Source organism: Wickerhamomyces ciferrii, contig 00217 (assembly GCF_000313485.1).
Source record: "Wickerhamomyces ciferrii WGS project CAIF00000000 data, strain NRRL Y-1031 F-60-10, contig 00217, whole genome shotgun sequence".
NCBI lineage: Eukaryota > Fungi > Ascomycota > Saccharomycetes > Phaffomycetales > Wickerhamomycetaceae > Hansenula > Hansenula ciferrii.
In genome coordinates this window covers 1-19,810 of record NW_011887523.1, presented here as the reverse complement: position 1 = coordinate 19,810, position 19,810 = coordinate 1, and the positions used below count along the sequence as shown (strand labels likewise).

The following is a 19,810-nucleotide window of genomic DNA, read 5'->3' as shown; positions in this document are numbered from 1 at the left end:
CGCAGTTCACGTTCCATTTCTATGCTTATAGTTTCATTAATTAAAGGCCATAGATAGAACTATCAATTATTATTATAGTTTATAAATGGTACTATGATACAGACTAATATGACCTAATATATATGTTTATTATCATGAGTTCAACTTATTATTATAATTGAAAGTCTCTAATATTGATCCAAATCCAGAGTCCAGACGCCAGGCATATTAAACATTGCTATATAGTATACAGGAGAGACATATATCATGTCGCAACCGTTAAAATTAACAATATTAATCTTAAGAGAGTGGATCATGTGCTGAAAGTTGAGAATTAATGAGAGCTAAATTACAAAATCTATTTGGTGATCTAATGATCTATCAACTTGGAATTTTCACACACGAGATAAATTATAAGCTCCATTGGTTATATAAATAATAGACATATGCATATAAGGTCGAATACATTAAGCATCAAAGTAATTAAACAACTAATTGATTCTAGTGGTGTTATGTATATCAATGACTGACGTTGAAATTATCAGGCATCAATATGGCTGAACATCGACCAATTATACTGGCGAAAACTTTGGTCACTTAATGACGTTTAATTTGAATATCTTAATTAAATATTAGAATTGACACCAAAATTAGATTAAATTTCCACAGATACATCTTAGTATTAGATGTGAAATTAGCAATAATTACATTTTACGTAGTATTAAACTCTCGAAATTTTAAAAGCTGTACACACTAATTTGAAATTTATCGTGGCCTGTGCAAAATTTCTCCATACAAATTTGAAAAAAAGCAAAAGCAACAAAGCTCAAATTTTAATTAGACAATAAGAATATGGATACTTTAGGAAATTATACCAAATCAGACTGTTAATTCGTGATGATATTTGAAATTTTATTCTCTGAGATAGCAATAATATCAATCAGCTAAATGGCAAGTATATATACTTGAAACGATCACTTCAATTCTTTTTATCAAAATGACTTTGGAAAGTTTATCAACAACGTTACTGTTAATTGATTCAATTATTATTCAATCACTTTAACTCGCAAGTCAATTCATTCACTATGCGTTGGCCATATATCATTTCACTCCTAGCATTATTAGGTGCAGGTTTATTATTATTTTTCAACATTTTATGTGGTGCTTCAAACTCTTCAGTCTTGGGTAAATTCTACTGGCTAGAAGCTCAAACATCTGGTATTTCTGGTGCTCATGATACTACTAGATGGACTAATTATAACAGCTGTGGTGTTCAAAATGGTAGAAACTATGACTGTACTAAAAGTCAAGCTGCTTATCCAATGTCTCCAAGAAGCAATTTCGGTTCAAGCTCTGGAATTCCATCAAAATTCAGCTCCAAACGTGGTATCACTTATTACTTATCAAGAGTTGGTTGGGCTTTCTTATTATTAGGTTTGTTATTCACATTACTTGCCTTATTGCCTGTTGCTGTCAGTTTCTGCTTGCCATCACTTTCAATTTTGGGTATTGGTTCAGGTTTTGCTACAAGTGCTGCTTTGTTATTCACTACCTTGGCCGCTGCTTTGTTAACCGCTGCTTATGTCAAAGCTCGTAACAACTTTAAATCTGATGGAAGAAAAACAAGCTTGGGTAAAAAAATGTTTGGTTTTATTTGGGGTTCTGTCGCCTTGTTATTCTTAAGTTCATTATTTAGTGGTGTTGGTTGTATTGGCTCTATGTTTGGTAAGAGAAAAGAAAAGAGAGCTTATAATGATTATGATTCATCCTCACATGAAACTTATGGTAACAACTACGTCCATGAAAAGAGAGAAGAACCAAACGCCAGAGGTGGTTTCTTTAACAAGAATAAGACTAATGAAGAAGCTGAACTTGAAAATATTGGGTACCATGCTGGTCTTGGTGCTTCTGGTGCTACTTCAGGCTTAACTGGTGCTGGTGCTACTACTGGTGGTACTCAAAGAGGTGTCAATTCTTTTGATCATGATCCTGAAAAATTGGAAGATGTTGGATATCATGCTGGATTGGGTGCCTCAGGTGCTACTTCTAATGTTGCTGAGCCTCAACAAGCTCATACCAAAGGTACTGGTGGCTCTGGATTAGGTACTGCTGCCGCTGCTGGTGCTGCTGGTGTTGCCGGTGCTGCTGCCGTTGGGCATCATAACAAATCCAAGAAAAACGATTCAATTCCTGAAGGTAATGAAGGTGATTATTACGGTTCTAATAATCAATATGGCTCGTCTCAATATCCTCAAGGTAATTCAACCACTGGTGCTTATGGTTCAACTAACAAGAATAGAGATTTAACTGGTAATGCTACAGGAATTCAAACTACAAATCCTGAGACTGGTGAAACTTTAGATGATGTTGGACGTGCTGCAGGTTTTGGTGCTTCCGGTGCTACTTCTGATTATACAGGTGCTCCAGGTGTTACTTCTTCCCGTGATAATGACTACTACACTCAAGGTACTGGCTCTAACACTGCTGGTTATTCTGACTCTTCAAAACCTTATAATACTGACACTGCAACTGGTTATGATGATCATCAAAAATCCTCATCAAACCAAGGTATTATTGGTGCTGCTGCTGCTGCTCTTGGATTAGGTGGTGGTGCTGCTGCTGCTTCCCATCACAACAACAAAGGTAACACCTCTGGTGTTGACTCAAGTAATCCATATGGTTCTGGTGTTGGTGATCAAGAATACTACCATCCATCTTCAGGCTCTAATGATCCTTATGCTAACACATCTACAACAAGAGATGTCTCTGGTACACACGGTAAAAATTATTCAAACGATCCAAATTATTCTAATGATAAATCTGGTGGATATGGTACTACAGCCGCTGGTGCTGGCGCTGGCGCTGCAGCTGGATATGCTTTAGGTAAAGGCTCTAACAAACCTGCTGGTGGTCATGCTAGTCGTGGACATGCTAGTCGTGGACCTGCTTATGATTATGATTATGATCCTGAAGGAACTGATGTTGGTGAAGGTGCAACTCGTGCTGGTGCTAATTCAGCCAAGGACAAAGCTTACAAGAACCAATTTGAAAATAAATCTACTGCTCTTCCAGTCGGTACATCTCCTCACGCTTATGGTACCCAATCATCCACTAACGATACTGGTGTTCCAGGTAATGGTGCTGCCGCTGCTGCTACTGCTGCTTCCACTGGTGCCATTGGTGCTGGTGCTGGCTCTGGCCCTGGATCAACTGGATATAGTGCTGATCCAAACTCTACTACTGGTACTCATTATAGAGCTGCAAACCAAGGTGCTGCTGTCCGTCCTGAAGATACCTACAAAAACTTGTATGCCAACAGTAAAGAAAATAATGATGTTACTGATACTACAGGTTATGAACCAACTCATTATTATTCACGTAAAACTGGTCAAGATTTCAACACTGGTAAAGATGCTCAAGTTTCTGAAACTGGTGCTGGTGATAATGTCTATGGCTCTACTAGAGCTACTGATAAATATGATACTACTGGTACTACTGGCACAAGTGATAGAGATGCTACAGTTTCTGGTAATGATGATTCCACTGCTTCAAATTCTGCTAAAGGTGGCTTCTTCGGTTCAATTTTGGGTCTTGGTGGTTCAAAGAAATCCACTGATAATTCTAGCTTAGCAAAGAGAGCCTCTACTAGCTCATCTGTTTATGATAATCAATCTGATGTTGGTACTACAGGTCATTCAAACCGTGATACTGGAGCTTATGGCTCAACTTCCTCAAAATCTGGAACCCAAGGTGATAGAGATGCTGTTTATAACCAAGGTACTTCTTCAACTTCTGGTCAATATGATCAAGGTGCTAGTTCAGAACATGGTAATAAGTCATCTGGAATTGATAAAGGTACATTAGGTGCCGCTGGTGCCGCTGCTGGTGCAGCCGGTGCTTATGGTGCTAGTAAAACTGGTCATGAAAAAGAGTTTGGACAAGCTAAAGATTTAGGTCGTGATACTTACGATAAGCATGGTGATAAGATCAATGATTATATTGGTGGTAAAGGTAAATCATCATCCAATAATGCTACTTCTAGTGCTACCAAATCTTCTTCTCGTGATCCTACATCAACAACATATGGTTCCTCAACTGGCTCAAAATCTACTTCTAAACCAACTGGTCCAAATGGTGAAACTTTAGATGATGTTGCATATTCTGCTGGCTATGGTGCTTCTGGTGCAACTGCAGATACCTCCAAATTAGATAAAACTTCAGGTGCACAAGGTTATGGTAGTTCCCAAGACAAATACTCTAAAGATTCAACTGCTAATACTTCATCTGGTAAGAAATCCTCTGGAATTGATAAAGGTACATTAGGTGCCGCTGGTGCCGCTGCTGGTGCAGCCGGTGTTTATGGTGCTAGTAAAACTGGTCATGAAAAAGAATTTGGACAAGCTAAAGATTTAGGTCGTGACACCTACGATAAGCATGGTGATAAAATTAATGATTATATTGGTGGTAAAGGTAAATCATCATCCAATAATGCTACTTCTAGTGCTACCAAATCTTCTTCTCGTGATCCTACATCATCATCATATGGCTCTTCAACTGGCTCAAGATCTACTTCCAAACCAACTGGTCCAAATGGTGAAACTTTAGATGATGTTGCATATTCTGCCGGTTATGGTGCATCTGGTGCTACTGCTGATACTTCCAAACTTGATAAATCCCACGGTGTTCATTCTGATTCAAAATCAGGTGCTACTGGTAAAGGCTCTTCCAAGAATGGTAGAAACGAAATTGAATCATCCGCAGCTAAATCATTAGGCGTTGGTGCTGGTACTGGTGCTGCTGGTTATTCTGCTACTAAAGGAACTTCTGACTCAAGATACAGCTCTAAACCAGGAAACAGTGAAGATATTTATGGTGGTTCAAATACCAAATCATCATCATATGGTTCTAATGAAAAGTATGGATCAAGTAACCGTCATGGCTCTTCTACTGCTGAAGCTGTTGTTGATCCTTCTAGAAATAGAAACCCAATTGCTGAAGGTCTTACTGGAACATCTGCAACTAAACCAACAACTGCTGATCCATATGCAACTACTGGCTCTTATGGTACATCAAAACAAAGCCCTAATGTTGCAGGAATTTCCAATGATGATAGAACCCAAAACTTTGGCTCCACAAAATCTGGTGCTTACTCTACTGGTCCTTCTACTGCTGAAAAACTTGAATCTGGACTATCTGGTCAAGACAGAAGCACAAGAACTAAAGCAAATGAATTTTCTTCAAAATCTGGTAATGGTTCCTTAGGTGTTGGTTCTGGTGCTGCTACTGGTGCTGGTGCTGCTACTGGTGCAGCTCTTGGTGATAAATATTCTTCTTCAGGTAATACTTCAGGTGCTAACAAGTATAAAACTACTGGTACTGATTCTTCAAGAAGATATGGAGGTGAAGCTTATGATGAAGATGATATTCCAGGTACATTCCCAAGTAATACTGTATCATCATCAACTCAAGAGACATCCACTTTAGACAATTCTAATTACACCACTCAAAAAGGTACTTCTAATACTTATGGTTCAAATACTTATGGTTCAAATACTTATGGTTCCAACACAAATGACTATGATTCATATGGTAACAAATCAAATACTTACTCTACTAGAGGAACTGGTAATGATGTTCAATATGATGCTAATGGTAACCCAATTCAAGAAGAATCAATTTTACAAAAAGTTGTTGACACAGCCAAAAGTGTGATTTAATTTTAAATGTGCTATTTGATATTTTAAAGATTTTTCAGATGTGTGTTTAGTTCTTTTTTATTATACCCTTTCGATTGACGTTTTATTTTATAATGACTGTTTGTTTTTTTACCAGTTATTTCGTCTATTTGTGTTTTTAATGTTATGATTAATTTATAAGTGACTATGAGTTGTAGTATTAATTTCGTTTTCATTAATCTTGCGATAGTGCGAATGTTTGTGCTTACCCCAGAAAACTTGAAAACAAAGGGAGATAAAGGAAAATAAAAACTAAATCTTGACTTTAACAAAGAAACAAAGAAATTCTCAATATATCTGATCAGAAGAGCAACAGAAACCAGCAGATGCTTAGAACAAGCTTCCAAAATCAATTATTCAGTGGTATCTACAAAACACAAAGAAGAAGCATTGGGAGTGTTCCCTTTGTGATAAACAGGGGCTCAACAAATGCTTATGATGTTTTCTCCAAATTACTTTCAGAAAGAATCATTTATTTATCAGGACCAATTGATGATAACTTAGCAACTACTGTCACTGCTCAACTATTATATTTAGAGTCACAATCAAGTCTTCCTATCAACATTTATATCAATTCTCCAGGTGGTAGTGTCACTTCAGGGCTTGCTATTTATGATACAATGCAATATATCCGTTGTGAAATATCCACAGTGGCAATTGGACAAGCATATTCAATGGGCTCATTACTTCTTGCAGCAGGTACTAGGAATAAAAGATTTGTACTTCCAAACACATCAATAATGGTACATCAACCAAGTGGCGGGTTTCAAGGTCAAACATCAGATATTGAAATTCATGCAAAACATATTATCAAAACAAGAGAAAGATTGAATAGAATATATCAAAAACATATTAAGCGTGGAACCACATTGGAAAAGATACATGAACTTCTAGATAGGGATAAATTTTTAACATCTGAAGAAGCTGTCGAATTGGGATTGGCAGATAGGGTTTTAGAAAGACGTGAAGATACTGATCCTTTAAAAACCAAAGCAAATGAAGATATTGTCCAAACATGAATTTATTTATATTTAATTTAATCTTTAATTAAACGCATAATAATCCAATATTTCTTTGAATGCCTCTGTAGTCTCGCATATAATACTGATGATGCTTTAGGAAGGTGGGTACAAAAGGTTTGGGAAAACCTCTGGAAGAAATTCAAATCAACAAACAAGCTTTGCCACCACTTCCACCTTCAAGTGTGAAAATTATTCAATAAACACTATCAACAAACTATTATCATGCTGGAATTCAAGAAGAACGGTGAAGAATCAGCTCAAAGAAGGTTCAAAAAGAAGGGAAATGATGATGCTAATGGTAGCCGCCGTACAACAAACCAAAACTATAGAGGAAATTATAATAACAGAGGAAACCAACGGAAAAACGGTTATAGACAGGGAAATAAATATGGTAGGAAAGCTTCTAGCTCAAGTCAGTCTTCTGCTTCAGATCCTGGTGATTCATCTCGCTCTTCAGATAACGATCAACCAGTCATTGATCCAAGTAATACCGTACCAATTACAAAAGAAGCGCCAATTGGATACGCCTCACTTTTCAAGATTATCAATAGATCAGAAGTTAAAATTACTAGAGATGAAAATGAAGAGCATGATGCTGCTAAGAAGTTCAAGGTTCTATATGATCTTGAAAATGGTTTTAACTCTGAGTGTCTTAATTATCATGAAAATCATTTACCATACTGCTGCTTTGAAGTTTTACAACAATTTGAAGACTCAATACCACCATCAGTTATTGAACATAATTTTAAGCTAGCTTTGGATTTGAAAGCTCGATTAAATGGTAAAGTTACTTAAACGGTGTTTTAAGTATGTTTGGTGCTTGCATAATTCCTCGAGAATAATGCTGATCTCAAGTACATGATCCTAGCTATTTTATTAAAGATTGTCAAGTACAAACCCTTTCAACATCCTAGCTAAAAAAAAGATCGAGATCCTCCACACTGCTCGATTTAGATTACAGAGCTTGTTAAGAGCAATACATAGATCTCATCTACTTATTTAGGCTTTACATTTTGCTTTGAATATACAATGTTAACCAGGCATGTTCTATATAAATTTCAATGGTTCAAGCATATCATGAGATTTAATTAATATTCAATACAATTTGCATACTTTAAACAATAACAACCCTGCCATGTAGTGTCGCCACATGCTAAAAAGGTATCAAATTTAATTCTTCAACTCATCAAATATCAGGTACGAGGAAATTTAGAGAAGATCTTCAACTTTGATTACTTCCACATGCACCTCATTACAGGGATCATTATTATATTCCGTTAAAATGGGATCGAGGTTTAACATCACAGATATAGTTCATTCTCGCACAGATGGCATTTGAATCAAAGAATGAAATACTGATTTATCCCAGGTCTCAACTCTCTATACAGGGATTGAACTTTGAGATTCGTAAAATCGAATGTAAGTAATTTATGTTGATGGTCAAATGCTATCGGTTATATAATCCGGGGTTTATCAAGCCCTCGGAAATAGATCATCTCAATTTATATTGAGCCGATTAAAAGTGTAATAAAGGTTATAAAAAGTATTTATGATGATCATTTTAATTATATTTTGAGATTCATTTCATCATGAACTCAAAATTTAAGCATTTAAAGGTGATTAATTGAAAATTTTTTTTAAAATTTTAAAAATTATTGACCTCATAAATTTTAATTTAACTTTGAAATTAAAATTATTAAAAATTGTAAAATTTTAAGCTACGAATTTCAGGACTCTAAAGATGTCATAAGATTCATAAGCTTAAAATAAGTAGGGTCAAGGGTCTAAACCAATTAAAAGCCATTATTAAATCAGTTAAATTTATAATTTAATATTTTTGATTACCTAATTGCTTACGTAAGAATTATTCAAGCTGGTGATCCAGCGGATAAACAAATCTGTTAGGATTAATTTATGACAATCTAATATTATGGCTTACTAAGAGATTACCAATCAGCTTATTCTAGAATTGGAGATAATGAGAGTTAATTACCATATTAGTACTATCCGTGTTCCAGTCAGTGGCTTGTCTTGGAATATTATATATAAAGGATAGGTTATCATCTAATATGGATTATTGTATAGTTTAATACATTAAGGGATTTCTAAGTTGATTATGGGTATTGTAAAGGTACAGTATTATACTAACTACTACATGGATTTTCTTATATGCTACTACTATTATTATACCTCCAATAAAGGTAAGTCAAGCTCCAGGTAATAAGATTCAGTCATCAGGTATAGTTGTACTGCTGGTATTAGTTATATGAGCTCTACACGCTGAGTTTTTTTTTTTTTTTTTTAAAGGTTATATTAATGTATATTATAAATTTAATTTAACTATATTTAAGAGATTTTTTCGGTGTCATTCAGCTTTGGTAGTCTTATAAACCCCACATGGTGTTTGCTTAGCGGCTTGCATTTATAAGTTCCTCTTATTGTCCCTTTCTGTCTTCTCTTGTTTTTTATTGTGTCATATAATGTGTGTATAAAATGTTTTTTTTTATTTTTATGTTTTTCAATTCTTATGTGTATGTATATATTTTATTTTTTTTGGTTTTGTGATAGTTTTTATAATTTAAATGTAATACTGTAATGATCTGCTCTTGTTTAAGTAAGATTGAGCATTGCTGAACATCTGACTTTGATGTGTTTCACTCTTGGCTTCAAGCCATACTCTTCGTTAGCAAATATTGTACATGATTATTATAAACCTTTAGCAAATTAACCTTTTATTATAATTCTCTTGATGTTGTTTTTTTTTTAAGTATATGTTGATGTTTATGAAAATATAGAATTCCGCCTTTGGAGTTCGAATGGAGGTAAATCAGCTAATAAATTTGACCGATGGTTTGAAAAAAAAGGTGAGTTTGTTACTTTTAATTACATTCTTTTGTAATAAACGGTTTCTCATTATTACATTCATGTCCATTGCTCTTAATATATGCTGCTACAAATGATCGCTACTCTATAATATTGCAGTATAAGCCAATCATTTATTTGTGATCTAATCCCCCTGAAGGTTTATATAATAGCTAATATTATATTCAAAAATTAGCTAATAATTCAACTTCAAATGGCTAAACTACTTGAGCAAAATGATTTATTATAGCAATTCAATTAATTGTGTAAATATCCATCACTTATTAACAAATTCAACTTGTTTATGGTCTAATTTATAATCAGCAAGATATTGATGATACTTAATCAAACTTAATTGACAAACATAACATCTCATATTTGGACTTCCAAGTACATTATTACTATCCCCATTTATCCTGCTTGATTTGATAAAGCATAAATAATGTAATGTATGAGAACATGGTAATTGAGCTAAATGATCACGGCCTTCATTATATGATTCAAGACAGATTAAACAAACATCTTTATTTTTCAATTCTTCATAATCTGGTGTTTCTAATTGTTCTATAGTAATAAGTTTATAAGTACCATATGGTGCTATTATTGAGGATTTGGAAACTTCTTCTAGTTTCTTTTGGTCATAAACATGGGAATCAATTTGTGATCTTGTTACAACGCTTGAATTTGGGTTTCTTTTATTTGAAACTGGGAGTTCAGTGGCTGGTTCTTGGATGACTGGATGTTCGTTATTTGATAATAATTCATATGTACCAGCTATCAGGAGAAAAATAAGACATGCGGTTCCGAAAATGATGAACCCTCTTATAAATAACTGTTAATATCATACTTATGATCCTTTAATACACAGCAGCTATTTTATACTCACGGTAAATAAAATAAAGACACTATAATGATTCCTATAGTTTTAAAACTAATGATAATTTTAATCCATGTCCATAATAAAAACTCATTATTTCTTTTACCATTTTGAATCATATTTTTACATCTTTTTTGGTAATTGGCATGTTGTGTAAACCCTTGATCACGAGGATTATCGCCGGTACTCTCACAATTACTGATAAATGCTGCCAATAAAATGATCACCCCAACCAAACAAAGTGGAACAATCCAAATTAGATGAAGATTATTGAAATTTTTTTTATGATCATTTTCAGAATTGTTGGCTTCTTTGTTATTTTCAGCTTTCTCAATATCTGATCTTGATATTAATGAATAATGTTTATAAGCATCATCATCATCATCATCATGAGCCTCCAAGGTATTTGATCTGTTGATATCCTCGATTTTGGTATTTTGATGATCAATTGAAAGTTCATCTAAGTGTTTTATTTGATTTGTAAGTCCTGAAATCTCAGCTTGAGGAACTGGTAATGTGCTAGATATTTGGAATAATAAATATAAACTTATTGTAAACCACAAAAGTCTTGAACTATTGAAAAACTTCATGATTCATATATACAGATAAATAACTGATAGATGTATTTTTAAAACTCATGTTTGGACATTTTCTGGATTTTAGCTCGTTTTTATATTTATAAAATTAAATCACTGAATATGTTCTCATATAATCAACCATCCATATGTTCAAATTTTGAGAACATTTTGATTTTTATGCGATTATATTCCACTCAAACGTATGAAGCATTTTTCTCTTTAACCATTAGATGAAATGTTATAGTACTTAGCAAACCAATTATATGTTTTAATCAATCGATAGGATCCATTCAACAGCTAGCATGGATTTATACATATTCTTCATAGTTATGAAATTTCAGATAAGATTCATATCCAGCCTACATAATTTTGGACATAATCATTTTTGAATTGAAGTTTTTCAAACATAAAACATGATTCAACTACAAGGTAATTATAATGACACTCATAATCTGCATGATATCTTACATTATAATATTGTATAAATTTGTCATGATCATAAGAAAGTTTTGTGTAAATATCCATCACTTATTAACAAATTCAACTTGTTTATGATCTAGTTTATAATCAGCAAGATACTGATGATATTTAATCAAACTTAATTGACAAGCACAACATCTCATATTTGGACTCCCAAGTACATTATTACTATCCCCATTTATACTGCCTGTCTTTATAAAACATGAATAATGGAATGTATGTGCACAAGGTAGTTGAGCTAAATGATCTCGGATCTCATTAAATGATTCAAGACAGATCAAACAAACATCTTGGTTTCTCCACTCTTCATATTCAGGTGTTTCTAATTGATCTGTAGTAATAAGTTTATAAGAATCATGTGGTGGTATAATTGAGGATTTGGAAACTTCTTCTAGTTTGTTTTGGTCATAAATATGGGAATCAATTTGTGATCTTGTTACAACGTTTGAATTTGGATCCCTATCATTGGAAACTGGGAGTTCAGTTTCTGGCTCTTGTATTGGTGGATACTCATCTTCATTTAGTCTTAATAATTTGTATGTACCAACTATCAAGTGATAAATGAGATATACTATTATTACAAGAATGAACGCTCTTGTGAATAATAATTGTTAATACTTCTGGGTACGTCCTTTAATAACACTATCTTATACTCACGGTAAATAGAATAAAGTCACTATAGCCACTCCTATAGTTTTGAAGCTAATGATAACTTTCACCCATGACCACAATAAAAATTCATTATTTCTTCTACCTTTTTGAATGATATATTCACATCTTCTTTTGTAATTCATATATTGAGTGAACTTTTGATAAGGATTTTCATCTGTACCCGACGTGTAATTACCACAAAGTAATCCTAATGAACCTATCATAAACAACAAACCAATTGGAATAATCCAACATAGATGAACTAAATCGAATTCATTTTTATGCTCTTTTTCAGAATTGTCGGCTTCTAATTCAATCTCAGTTTTATCATTATTTGATCCTGATTTAAATAAAGAATATTCATCATCACCATGAGCCTCCGATGTGTTTGATTTGTTGATATCCATGATTTCTGTTATGTTATGATCAGTTGAGAGTTCATCTGGGTAATTTACTTGAACTTCATCAGGATTTGAAAAGCCTGAGACATGACCTTGAGGAACTGGTGATGTATTAGAAATTTGCAATAATAAGCATATACTTAGTATGAGACAGGAATTTAGTCTTGGACTTTTGAAAAGCTTCATTATTGATATATGCTTATAATTAGTGATTGCTATACATTTTAGAGGCTCAAGACTGGCTAGTTTGTTTTGGATAGAAACGAGTTTTTATAATATATAATATAATATTCATCAAATTAAACCACTCAATGTTCTCATTATAAAATGATGATCCACACAAATTTATGGAATCAAATTTTGAGAATATTTCGATTTATTCATCCCAGCTTCATCGTTCGAAACATTGCTCAGTTTATCCATTTAGCTACGCTATAGATGGGCTATTAATCCTTATTATTTCCAATATATGCTCTTAATATTTAGGAAAATAAATTAATTGCTGGTTATAAAGGTTGACTTAATTATGATTCGGAACTCCGGCTGGTTATAATCCCACATCTATATCACTACAATTACTTCAGAAACAGAAATGAATATTCACAATCTATATTAATTAGGAATACATATACATCATGATCATGATACAACACTTTATATGGATTTTCAATATTTGATTCAGGTAGTTACAGTCAAAATCACAATATCTGATTATATGATATGTATAAAAATGTCATGAAATTTGTGTAAAATAACCATCACTTCACTTATTAACAAATTCAACTTGTTTATGATCCAAATTATAGTCAACAAGATATTGATGGTACTGAATTAAACTTAATTGACAAGTACAACATTTCATATTTGGTCTTTCAACATCATTTCTATGCCCATTAGCTCTCCCAGTCTTGATGAAGCATTTATAATGAAATTTATGAGCACAAGGTAATTCAACTAAATTATCATGGCTATCACTGTATGCTTCAAAGCATATTAAACAAACATCCTGATTCAGCAATTCTTCATGTTCTGGTGATTCTAATTCTGTTGTAGTTATAATTTTGTAAGAATCATCTGGTGGTACAATTGATGATTCGGCAATTTGTGATAATGTCTCTTGGTTAAAATTATGAGAATCAATTTGTGATCTTGTCACAACATTTGAATTTGGATCTCTTTCACTGAAAACCTGCATCTCAGTGTCCGATTCTTCTGATGGTGGATTATCATCTTCAGTAAATATTAATAATTTATATGTACCAGTTATGAAGAAATAAATAAGACATATTGTCCCGATAATGATAAACCCTCTAGTTATAAATGACAATTGTTAATATCATACTTATGATCCTATAATACACAGCTTTTTTATACTCACGGTAAATAAAATAAAGTAACTATAAACATTCCTATAGTTTTAAAGCTAATGATAACTTTCATCCATGACCATAATGAAGATTCATTATTTCTCTTACCATTTTGGATAATTTGTTCACATCTTTTCTTGTAATTCATATATTGTGTAAACCCTTATTAAGGATTATTATTGGTACCCTTTTCATAATTCTCGCAAAGAAACATTATTGAATAAGTCACCAGAACAATAATGGTTGGAACAATCCAAATTAGATGAAGTTCATTGAATTCATCTTTATGATCTTTCTCAGAATTGTTGGCTTTCTTGTTCTTTTTAGATTTCTTTTTATCTGATCTTGATTCTAATGAATAATGTTCATCATCATCATGAACCTCCAGTGTATTCGAATTGTTAATATCCATGGTTTTGGTTATTTGATGATCAATTGAAAGTTCATTTGAGTAATTAATCTGAGAATGATCAGGATTGGTAACGCTTTGGACTTGAGATTGAGGAGCTGGTGATGTATTTGATAATTGAAATAATAAACATATGCCTAGTATAAACCAAGAGACTCTTAAATTGTTGAAAAACTTCATGATTTATATCCAATTTGATTTAATATATGAATGGAATTCTTCGTGACGTGTCAACCAAATGATGACTTTTAAAGGTATACCTTTTTAAAATATTCATAAATATTATTTTCTTTAGCCGCCAAACCACAAATACATTGGGACCAATTTTGAAAATAATTTGCTTTTATGAATGGAATGATTAAACTAAAACAATCTCATTAAAATATCAGCATTGCAATAGACTGAGATTTATTAAAGCTTTCATGTTCATTCTTCTTAGTAGGTTGTTGCTTATGAGACTACTCTATGGTGATTTGAAACCCCGGTGTAAGATTAACCATATATAAACAAAAACAAATATACCCTCGATTAGATATAAAACCATTGTAGGCAGCTTAATATACATCATTCACATATTCTTCATTATGAAACTCAACATTTGATGGGTTCAATCCTTTATATTTCAGATAAGATTCAAATTTGCCTAAATCCAATCCACATTTTGGACATTGATTTCTTTGGAGATTCTTTAAACAACCTTCATGGAAAATATGATTACAAGGTAATTTAACAATTTCATCATAATCATGATATCTATCATGACAAATGTTACAGTTTTCTTGATCTTCAATTTCATCATCAGTATCATTATCTAATTCTCCCTCGTGGTCTTTATAAGTTAAATATATGATTGATTGATTATTCGATGGTAATAATCTATCAGTTGGAATCATAAATGAATTATATTGATTTTGTGATAAATCTTCTGTAAAATTATCAATTTGTGATCTTGTAATTTTTGTAATTTGATCATGTTTGATAGTAGGTCCTTTTAATAAACCTTGTGATTCACCTGAATATTGATCTTCATTACTTGAGCTCCCATTGATACTTTTCTGATTCAAGTTTTGATCATTTATAGCTGAATATTCAATTCTTTCATTATTATCATTATTCTCTTGTGATGGGTATTCTTCTCGTTTAAACATTTTAGTTGAGACATAATTGATAGCATCATATGTACCAGTGACACTATGAAACGTTAGTTAAAATTGAGCTGAAACCAAAAAAATAATTGAATATGTTGCTAATACATACGGAACATAAATCAACGATAAAATCAATAGTGATATAAATTTAAAAGAAAACAAAATTCTTAAAATCATTGTAAATTTATTTTGTCTCTTGAATGAACTATCTTCCTGAATAAATTCCATCATTTTCACAAAATTATCAAATTGACCTTGATAATGAGGACGTGTTGCTAAAATAAATGAAATTAAAGCAATGATACCAATAAAGATAATACCATGTTTAAATTCATTTGATTTTGGTGGTTTAAAATGTAAACAATTTTTAGCTTTTGATAAATCACGAACTGGATCACCATTATTATTTGATGCAATTTTAAATTTTCTATATTCATCATTATAATAATTACATTTTTGAATTTCTAATTCATATTCACTAATATGATCCAGTATATTATAAGTTGATACTTCTGTAAATAGAAAAGTTAATGCCAAATATACAGATAGAATTGAGCTGGGAATACTTGAATGTTTCATAGTTGGAGCTATAGTTTCTATAAGACTCAATTGATCAATAAGGGGGTCACTTATAAGCAACTGATGATATTTTTGGGAGAATTTGAACAATGAAATTTTGAGAAGTTTATATATAAGCGAAAGCTTAAACCCTAAAACATCCTTGCCTATGAAAAGAACAAGCAATTTAACAAATGATGCATAAATTATCATTCCTCATTAGTGATATCAATTCTTCATGTAGCTTATAACATAGCATCTTCTCATTGGCTGATAAACTAAAGTCTAGAATTGACTGCATACTTCATACCTAATATGATCAATATCAATAAAACCAAAAACCCATCAAAAACTCCGAGAAAACCAAACTACCAAAAAAACAGCCATAACACCATCAGCCAGACTCAGCTATTCCCATAATCACCACATCCTATCATCACCTTCATAATAACCCATTAAAGTAACCAATTGCCCTTCCTTTTTTTAAGTATACAAAATACCATAAACAATGAAATTTCAGTAGGGCAACACTTTTTGATTTTTTTGATCTGATGATGTAATCACTGACTAAGCATTCGATCTTTCGCGAATTTAATAAAAAAATTATTATAAGCTCATCTCATCTTTTTATTATAGTATACAAATCATTATAACAGAATTTATTTATACAAAGGGAAAACAAGATGAGTGAAGTTGCTGTTTCAGATGTTTATATCGATGATTCCATATCATTTGAATCTTTCAAATTAGATCCAAGATTAATCCAAGCTATAAAACAACTTGGTTTTAAAAATCCAACTTTAGTTCAATCAAAAGCTATTCCATTAGCATTACAAGAAAAAAGAGATATTATTGCTAAAGCTTCAACAGGTTCTGGTAAAACAGTCGCTTATTCTGTCCCTGTGGTACAATCTATCTTAAATGCTAAAGCTAATAACAATTCTTCAGATCATGAAATTTCTTCAATTATTTTAGTACCAACAAAAGAATTAGCTACACAAGTTACTTCATTTTTGGAAAAATTAATCTTATATTGTGGTAAAAGTATTAAGATATTAAATTTATCAAATCAAATCAATGAACAAGTTCAACATTCTTTATTATTAGAAAATCCTGAAATTTTAGTTTCAACTCCCTCAAGATTAATAAATTCATTACAGAAAAACAATGATTCAATAGATCTAAGTAAGTTAACTTATTTAGTCATTGATGAAGTTGATTTAATCTTAAGTTATGGTTATCAAGAAGATTTAGATAAATTAGCAAGTTATTTACCTTTGAAAAAAACTTTACAAACTTTTTTAATGTCTGCAACATTAAGTGAAGATATCCAGGATTTAAAAACAAAATTTTGTCGTTCTCCAGCAATTTTAAAGTTAAATGATGATGAATTAAATAATAAATCTAAATTAGTTCAATATTATGCTAAAACAACAGAATTTGATAAATTTTTATTATCTTATGTTATTTTTAAATTAAATTTAATTAAAGGTAAAACTTTAATTTTTGTTAATAATATTGATAGAGGTTATAGATTAAAATTATTTTTAGAACAATTTGGTATTAAGAGTTGTATCTTAAATAGTGAATTACCAATTAATTCAAGATTACATATTGTTGATGAATATAATAAAAATGTTTATAATTTATTAATTGCAACTGATGATAGTGATAATATTCAAGAAAATGATGAAGAAGATGAAGATCAAGAAGGTGAAGGAGAAGTGGAAAATAATGATAAATCCAATAAGAAAGATTCAAAATTGAAAAAAGATAAAGAATATGGTGTTTCAAGAGGTGTTGATTTTAAAAATGTTGCATGTGTATTAAATTTTGATTTACCATTAAGTGCAAAATCTTATGTTCATAGAGTTGGTAGAACTGCAAGAGCTGGTAAGGCAGGTATTTCTTTATCATTTGTGATACCAGAAAAAGAAGTTGGTAAACATAAAGCTTCATTTTTGAAAAGTACTAAAAGAGATGAAAAAATTTTACGTCGTATTATAAAACAACAAAATAAATTAGGATTTGAAATTAAACCATATCAATTTGATATGAAACAGGTTGAAGGTTTCAGATATAGATCAGAAGATGCATTTAGATCAGTTACACAAGTTTCAATTAGAGAAGCAAGAGTTAAAGAATTAAAGAATGAATTATTAACAAATGAAAAATTAAAAAGACATTTTGAAGAAAATCCTCAAGATTTAGCAAGTTTAAGACATGATAAAGAATTACACCCGGCAAGAGTTCAAACTCATTTAAAAAGAATTCCAAATTATCTTTTACCTGAAGGTGCAAGAACTGATGAAAAAAAAATTAGTTTTGTACCTTTCCATAAAAATAAAATTAATAAGAAAAAAATGGGTAAGAAAAAAGGTGGGAAAATTGATCCTTTAAAATCTTTTAAATCAAAGAAATGAGTAATCATATAATCATTATATTAATAGTAGTAAATATAGAAATAATTCAAAATGCATAATTTTTTTTTAAATATTAATCCACCGGGTATTTAAAGACTTACTTACATTTAGCCGCCCTTATTTTTCCAATAAATCTTCTAAAGAAACAACACCATTAAAATCAGGATCTTGAATTCTATAAATTATAGCTTGAGCAACTCTTTGAGTTGATATAGTTGGTCTTATAAATTCATTAAGAATTGGAATTTTACCACCTAAACATGATTGATTTCCCCAATTTGCTAAATCAACAAATTTTTTAATTGAAGTTCTTAAATTATCTTGATTTGAAACTTCATCAAACATAAAACCAGGTCTTATAAATATAGATCTTAAATTTGATAATGAGGAAAGTTCTTGTTCAGCTTCTCTTTTAGAATTTATGTAACCTTTTGGTAATCCTGGGAATCCTTTATCTGCAGAGATATATACAAATGATGGATTTGATGAAGTTGTTGTTTCTTGAAAAGTTTCAGCTAATAATACTGCAGAATCTCTATTTATACTTTCATAAGAATTAAATGAAGTTTTAGTTAATGGATTTGAAGGTTTTAAAAAATTTGAAAATTCATTCAAGATACTTGAATTTGAATTAATTGAAGATTTATAATTTTGATTTTCTAATAATATACCTAATGAATGTATAACACTTTTTGCATCTTTTAATTCATCTTTATAAGAATTTGGTTGGAAAATATCTGCAGATTTCCAATCAACTTTTTCAATCCAAGTTTTATTTTCTAATGGTGTTAATTTTGGTGGTTTACCAGAGCGACTATGACAATGTTAATACTTGGATCTAATTCAATTCAATTGAGGGATCTAATATACATACGATAATGAAGTTACTTGAAAACCAGCATTAATACCAGCTTGACAAATTCTTCTTCCTAAATGGAAACCAATTGTTAGTGTTGAATTAATTTAACCATTAGTAATAATACACATACCTAAGAATCCATTACCACCTAACACAACTAGTTTTGACATCTTTCTTATTACTCAATTGATATACGATGTTGATTGAAAGCAATGTACTCACTCACCTATTCAATTACTACTTATATTTAAAAGCGCGGTAATGTTGATTATGTCATCACTGGAAACTAATAATATTAGGAGATATCAACAAAGTAGAAGTGATTTAATTCAAAATACTGATTGTATGTTATTTAATAAGCATTCTCATTAATTTCAATATTTTTTTTTCCACTTTTGTTGCGTTATTGGATTCTCACATTCAAATTAAGCTTTTTATTCACGAATTTTGTTAGTCGTCTC

General features: G+C 31.4%; 10 protein-coding genes across 10 annotated transcripts; 4 read left to right on the top strand and 6 right to left on the bottom strand.

Moving 5' to 3' along the window:
* Nucleotides 1-1,064: 1,064 nt before the first annotated feature.
* On the top strand, nucleotides 1,065-5,696 carry BN7_5491 (Collagen alpha-1(IV) chain; the record flags this gene model as incomplete). Its single annotated transcript, XM_011273917.1, has 1 exon — nucleotides 1,065-5,696. One exon carries the CDS (start codon nucleotides 1,065-1,067, stop codon nucleotides 5,694-5,696), a length of 4,632 nt encoding a protein of 1,543 aa, XP_011272219.1.
* A 344-nt stretch (nucleotides 5,697-6,040) lies between these two features.
* On the top strand, nucleotides 6,041-6,733 carry BN7_5490 (ATP-dependent Clp protease proteolytic subunit; the record flags this gene model as incomplete). Its single annotated transcript, XM_011273916.1, has 1 exon — nucleotides 6,041-6,733. One exon carries the CDS (start codon nucleotides 6,041-6,043, stop codon nucleotides 6,731-6,733), a length of 693 nt encoding a protein of 230 aa, XP_011272218.1.
* A 225-nt stretch (nucleotides 6,734-6,958) lies between these two features.
* BN7_5489 (uncharacterized protein) lies at nucleotides 6,959-7,531 on the top strand (the record flags this gene model as incomplete). Its single annotated transcript, XM_011273915.1, has 1 exon — nucleotides 6,959-7,531. The coding sequence occupies one exon, from the start codon at nucleotides 6,959-6,961 to the stop codon at nucleotides 7,529-7,531; it is 573 nt and encodes a 190-aa protein (XP_011272217.1).
* Nucleotides 7,532-9,875: 2,344 nt separating this feature from the next.
* On the bottom strand, nucleotides 9,876-11,065 carry BN7_5488 (E3 ubiquitin-protein ligase; the record flags this gene model as incomplete). The annotated part of the gene is made up of 2 exons (XM_011273914.1): nucleotides 9,876-10,417; nucleotides 10,582-11,065. 2 exons carry the CDS (start codon nucleotides 11,063-11,065, stop codon nucleotides 9,876-9,878), a joined length of 1,026 nt encoding a protein of 341 aa, XP_011272216.1.
* A 512-nt stretch (nucleotides 11,066-11,577) lies between these two features.
* On the bottom strand, nucleotides 11,578-12,771 carry BN7_5487 (E3 ubiquitin-protein ligase; the record flags this gene model as incomplete). Its single annotated transcript, XM_011273913.1, has 2 exons — nucleotides 11,578-12,104; nucleotides 12,366-12,771. 2 exons carry the CDS (start codon nucleotides 12,769-12,771, stop codon nucleotides 11,578-11,580), a joined length of 933 nt encoding a protein of 310 aa, XP_011272215.1.
* A 577-nt stretch (nucleotides 12,772-13,348) lies between these two features.
* Nucleotides 13,349-13,780, bottom strand: BN7_5486 (putative RING finger protein; the record flags this gene model as incomplete). The annotated part of the gene is made up of 1 exon (XM_011273912.1): nucleotides 13,349-13,780. One exon carries the CDS (start codon nucleotides 13,778-13,780, stop codon nucleotides 13,349-13,351), a length of 432 nt encoding a protein of 143 aa, XP_011272214.1.
* A 338-nt stretch (nucleotides 13,781-14,118) lies between these two features.
* BN7_5485 (uncharacterized protein) lies at nucleotides 14,119-14,541 on the bottom strand (the record flags this gene model as incomplete). The annotated part of the gene is made up of 1 exon (XM_011273911.1): nucleotides 14,119-14,541. The coding sequence occupies one exon, from the start codon at nucleotides 14,539-14,541 to the stop codon at nucleotides 14,119-14,121; it is 423 nt and encodes a 140-aa protein (XP_011272213.1).
* A 374-nt stretch (nucleotides 14,542-14,915) lies between these two features.
* On the bottom strand, nucleotides 14,916-16,088 carry BN7_5484 (RING finger protein; the record flags this gene model as incomplete). Its single annotated transcript, XM_011273910.1, has 2 exons — nucleotides 14,916-15,552; nucleotides 15,619-16,088. The coding sequence occupies 2 exons, from the start codon at nucleotides 16,086-16,088 to the stop codon at nucleotides 14,916-14,918; spliced, it is 1,107 nt and encodes a 368-aa protein (XP_011272212.1).
* Nucleotides 16,089-16,750: 662 nt separating this feature from the next.
* DBP9 (ATP-dependent DNA/RNA helicase) lies at nucleotides 16,751-18,490 on the top strand (the record flags this gene model as incomplete). The annotated part of the gene is made up of 1 exon (XM_011273909.1): nucleotides 16,751-18,490. The coding sequence occupies one exon, from the start codon at nucleotides 16,751-16,753 to the stop codon at nucleotides 18,488-18,490; it is 1,740 nt and encodes a 579-aa protein (XP_011272211.1).
* A 117-nt stretch (nucleotides 18,491-18,607) lies between these two features.
* On the bottom strand, nucleotides 18,608-19,519 carry COQ11 (ubiquinone biosynthesis protein COQ11; the record flags this gene model as incomplete). Its single annotated transcript, XM_011273908.1, has 3 exons — nucleotides 18,608-19,304; nucleotides 19,365-19,419; nucleotides 19,480-19,519. The coding sequence occupies 3 exons, from the start codon at nucleotides 19,517-19,519 to the stop codon at nucleotides 18,608-18,610; spliced, it is 792 nt and encodes a 263-aa protein (XP_011272210.1).
* Nucleotides 19,520-19,810: the final 291 nt, after the last annotated feature.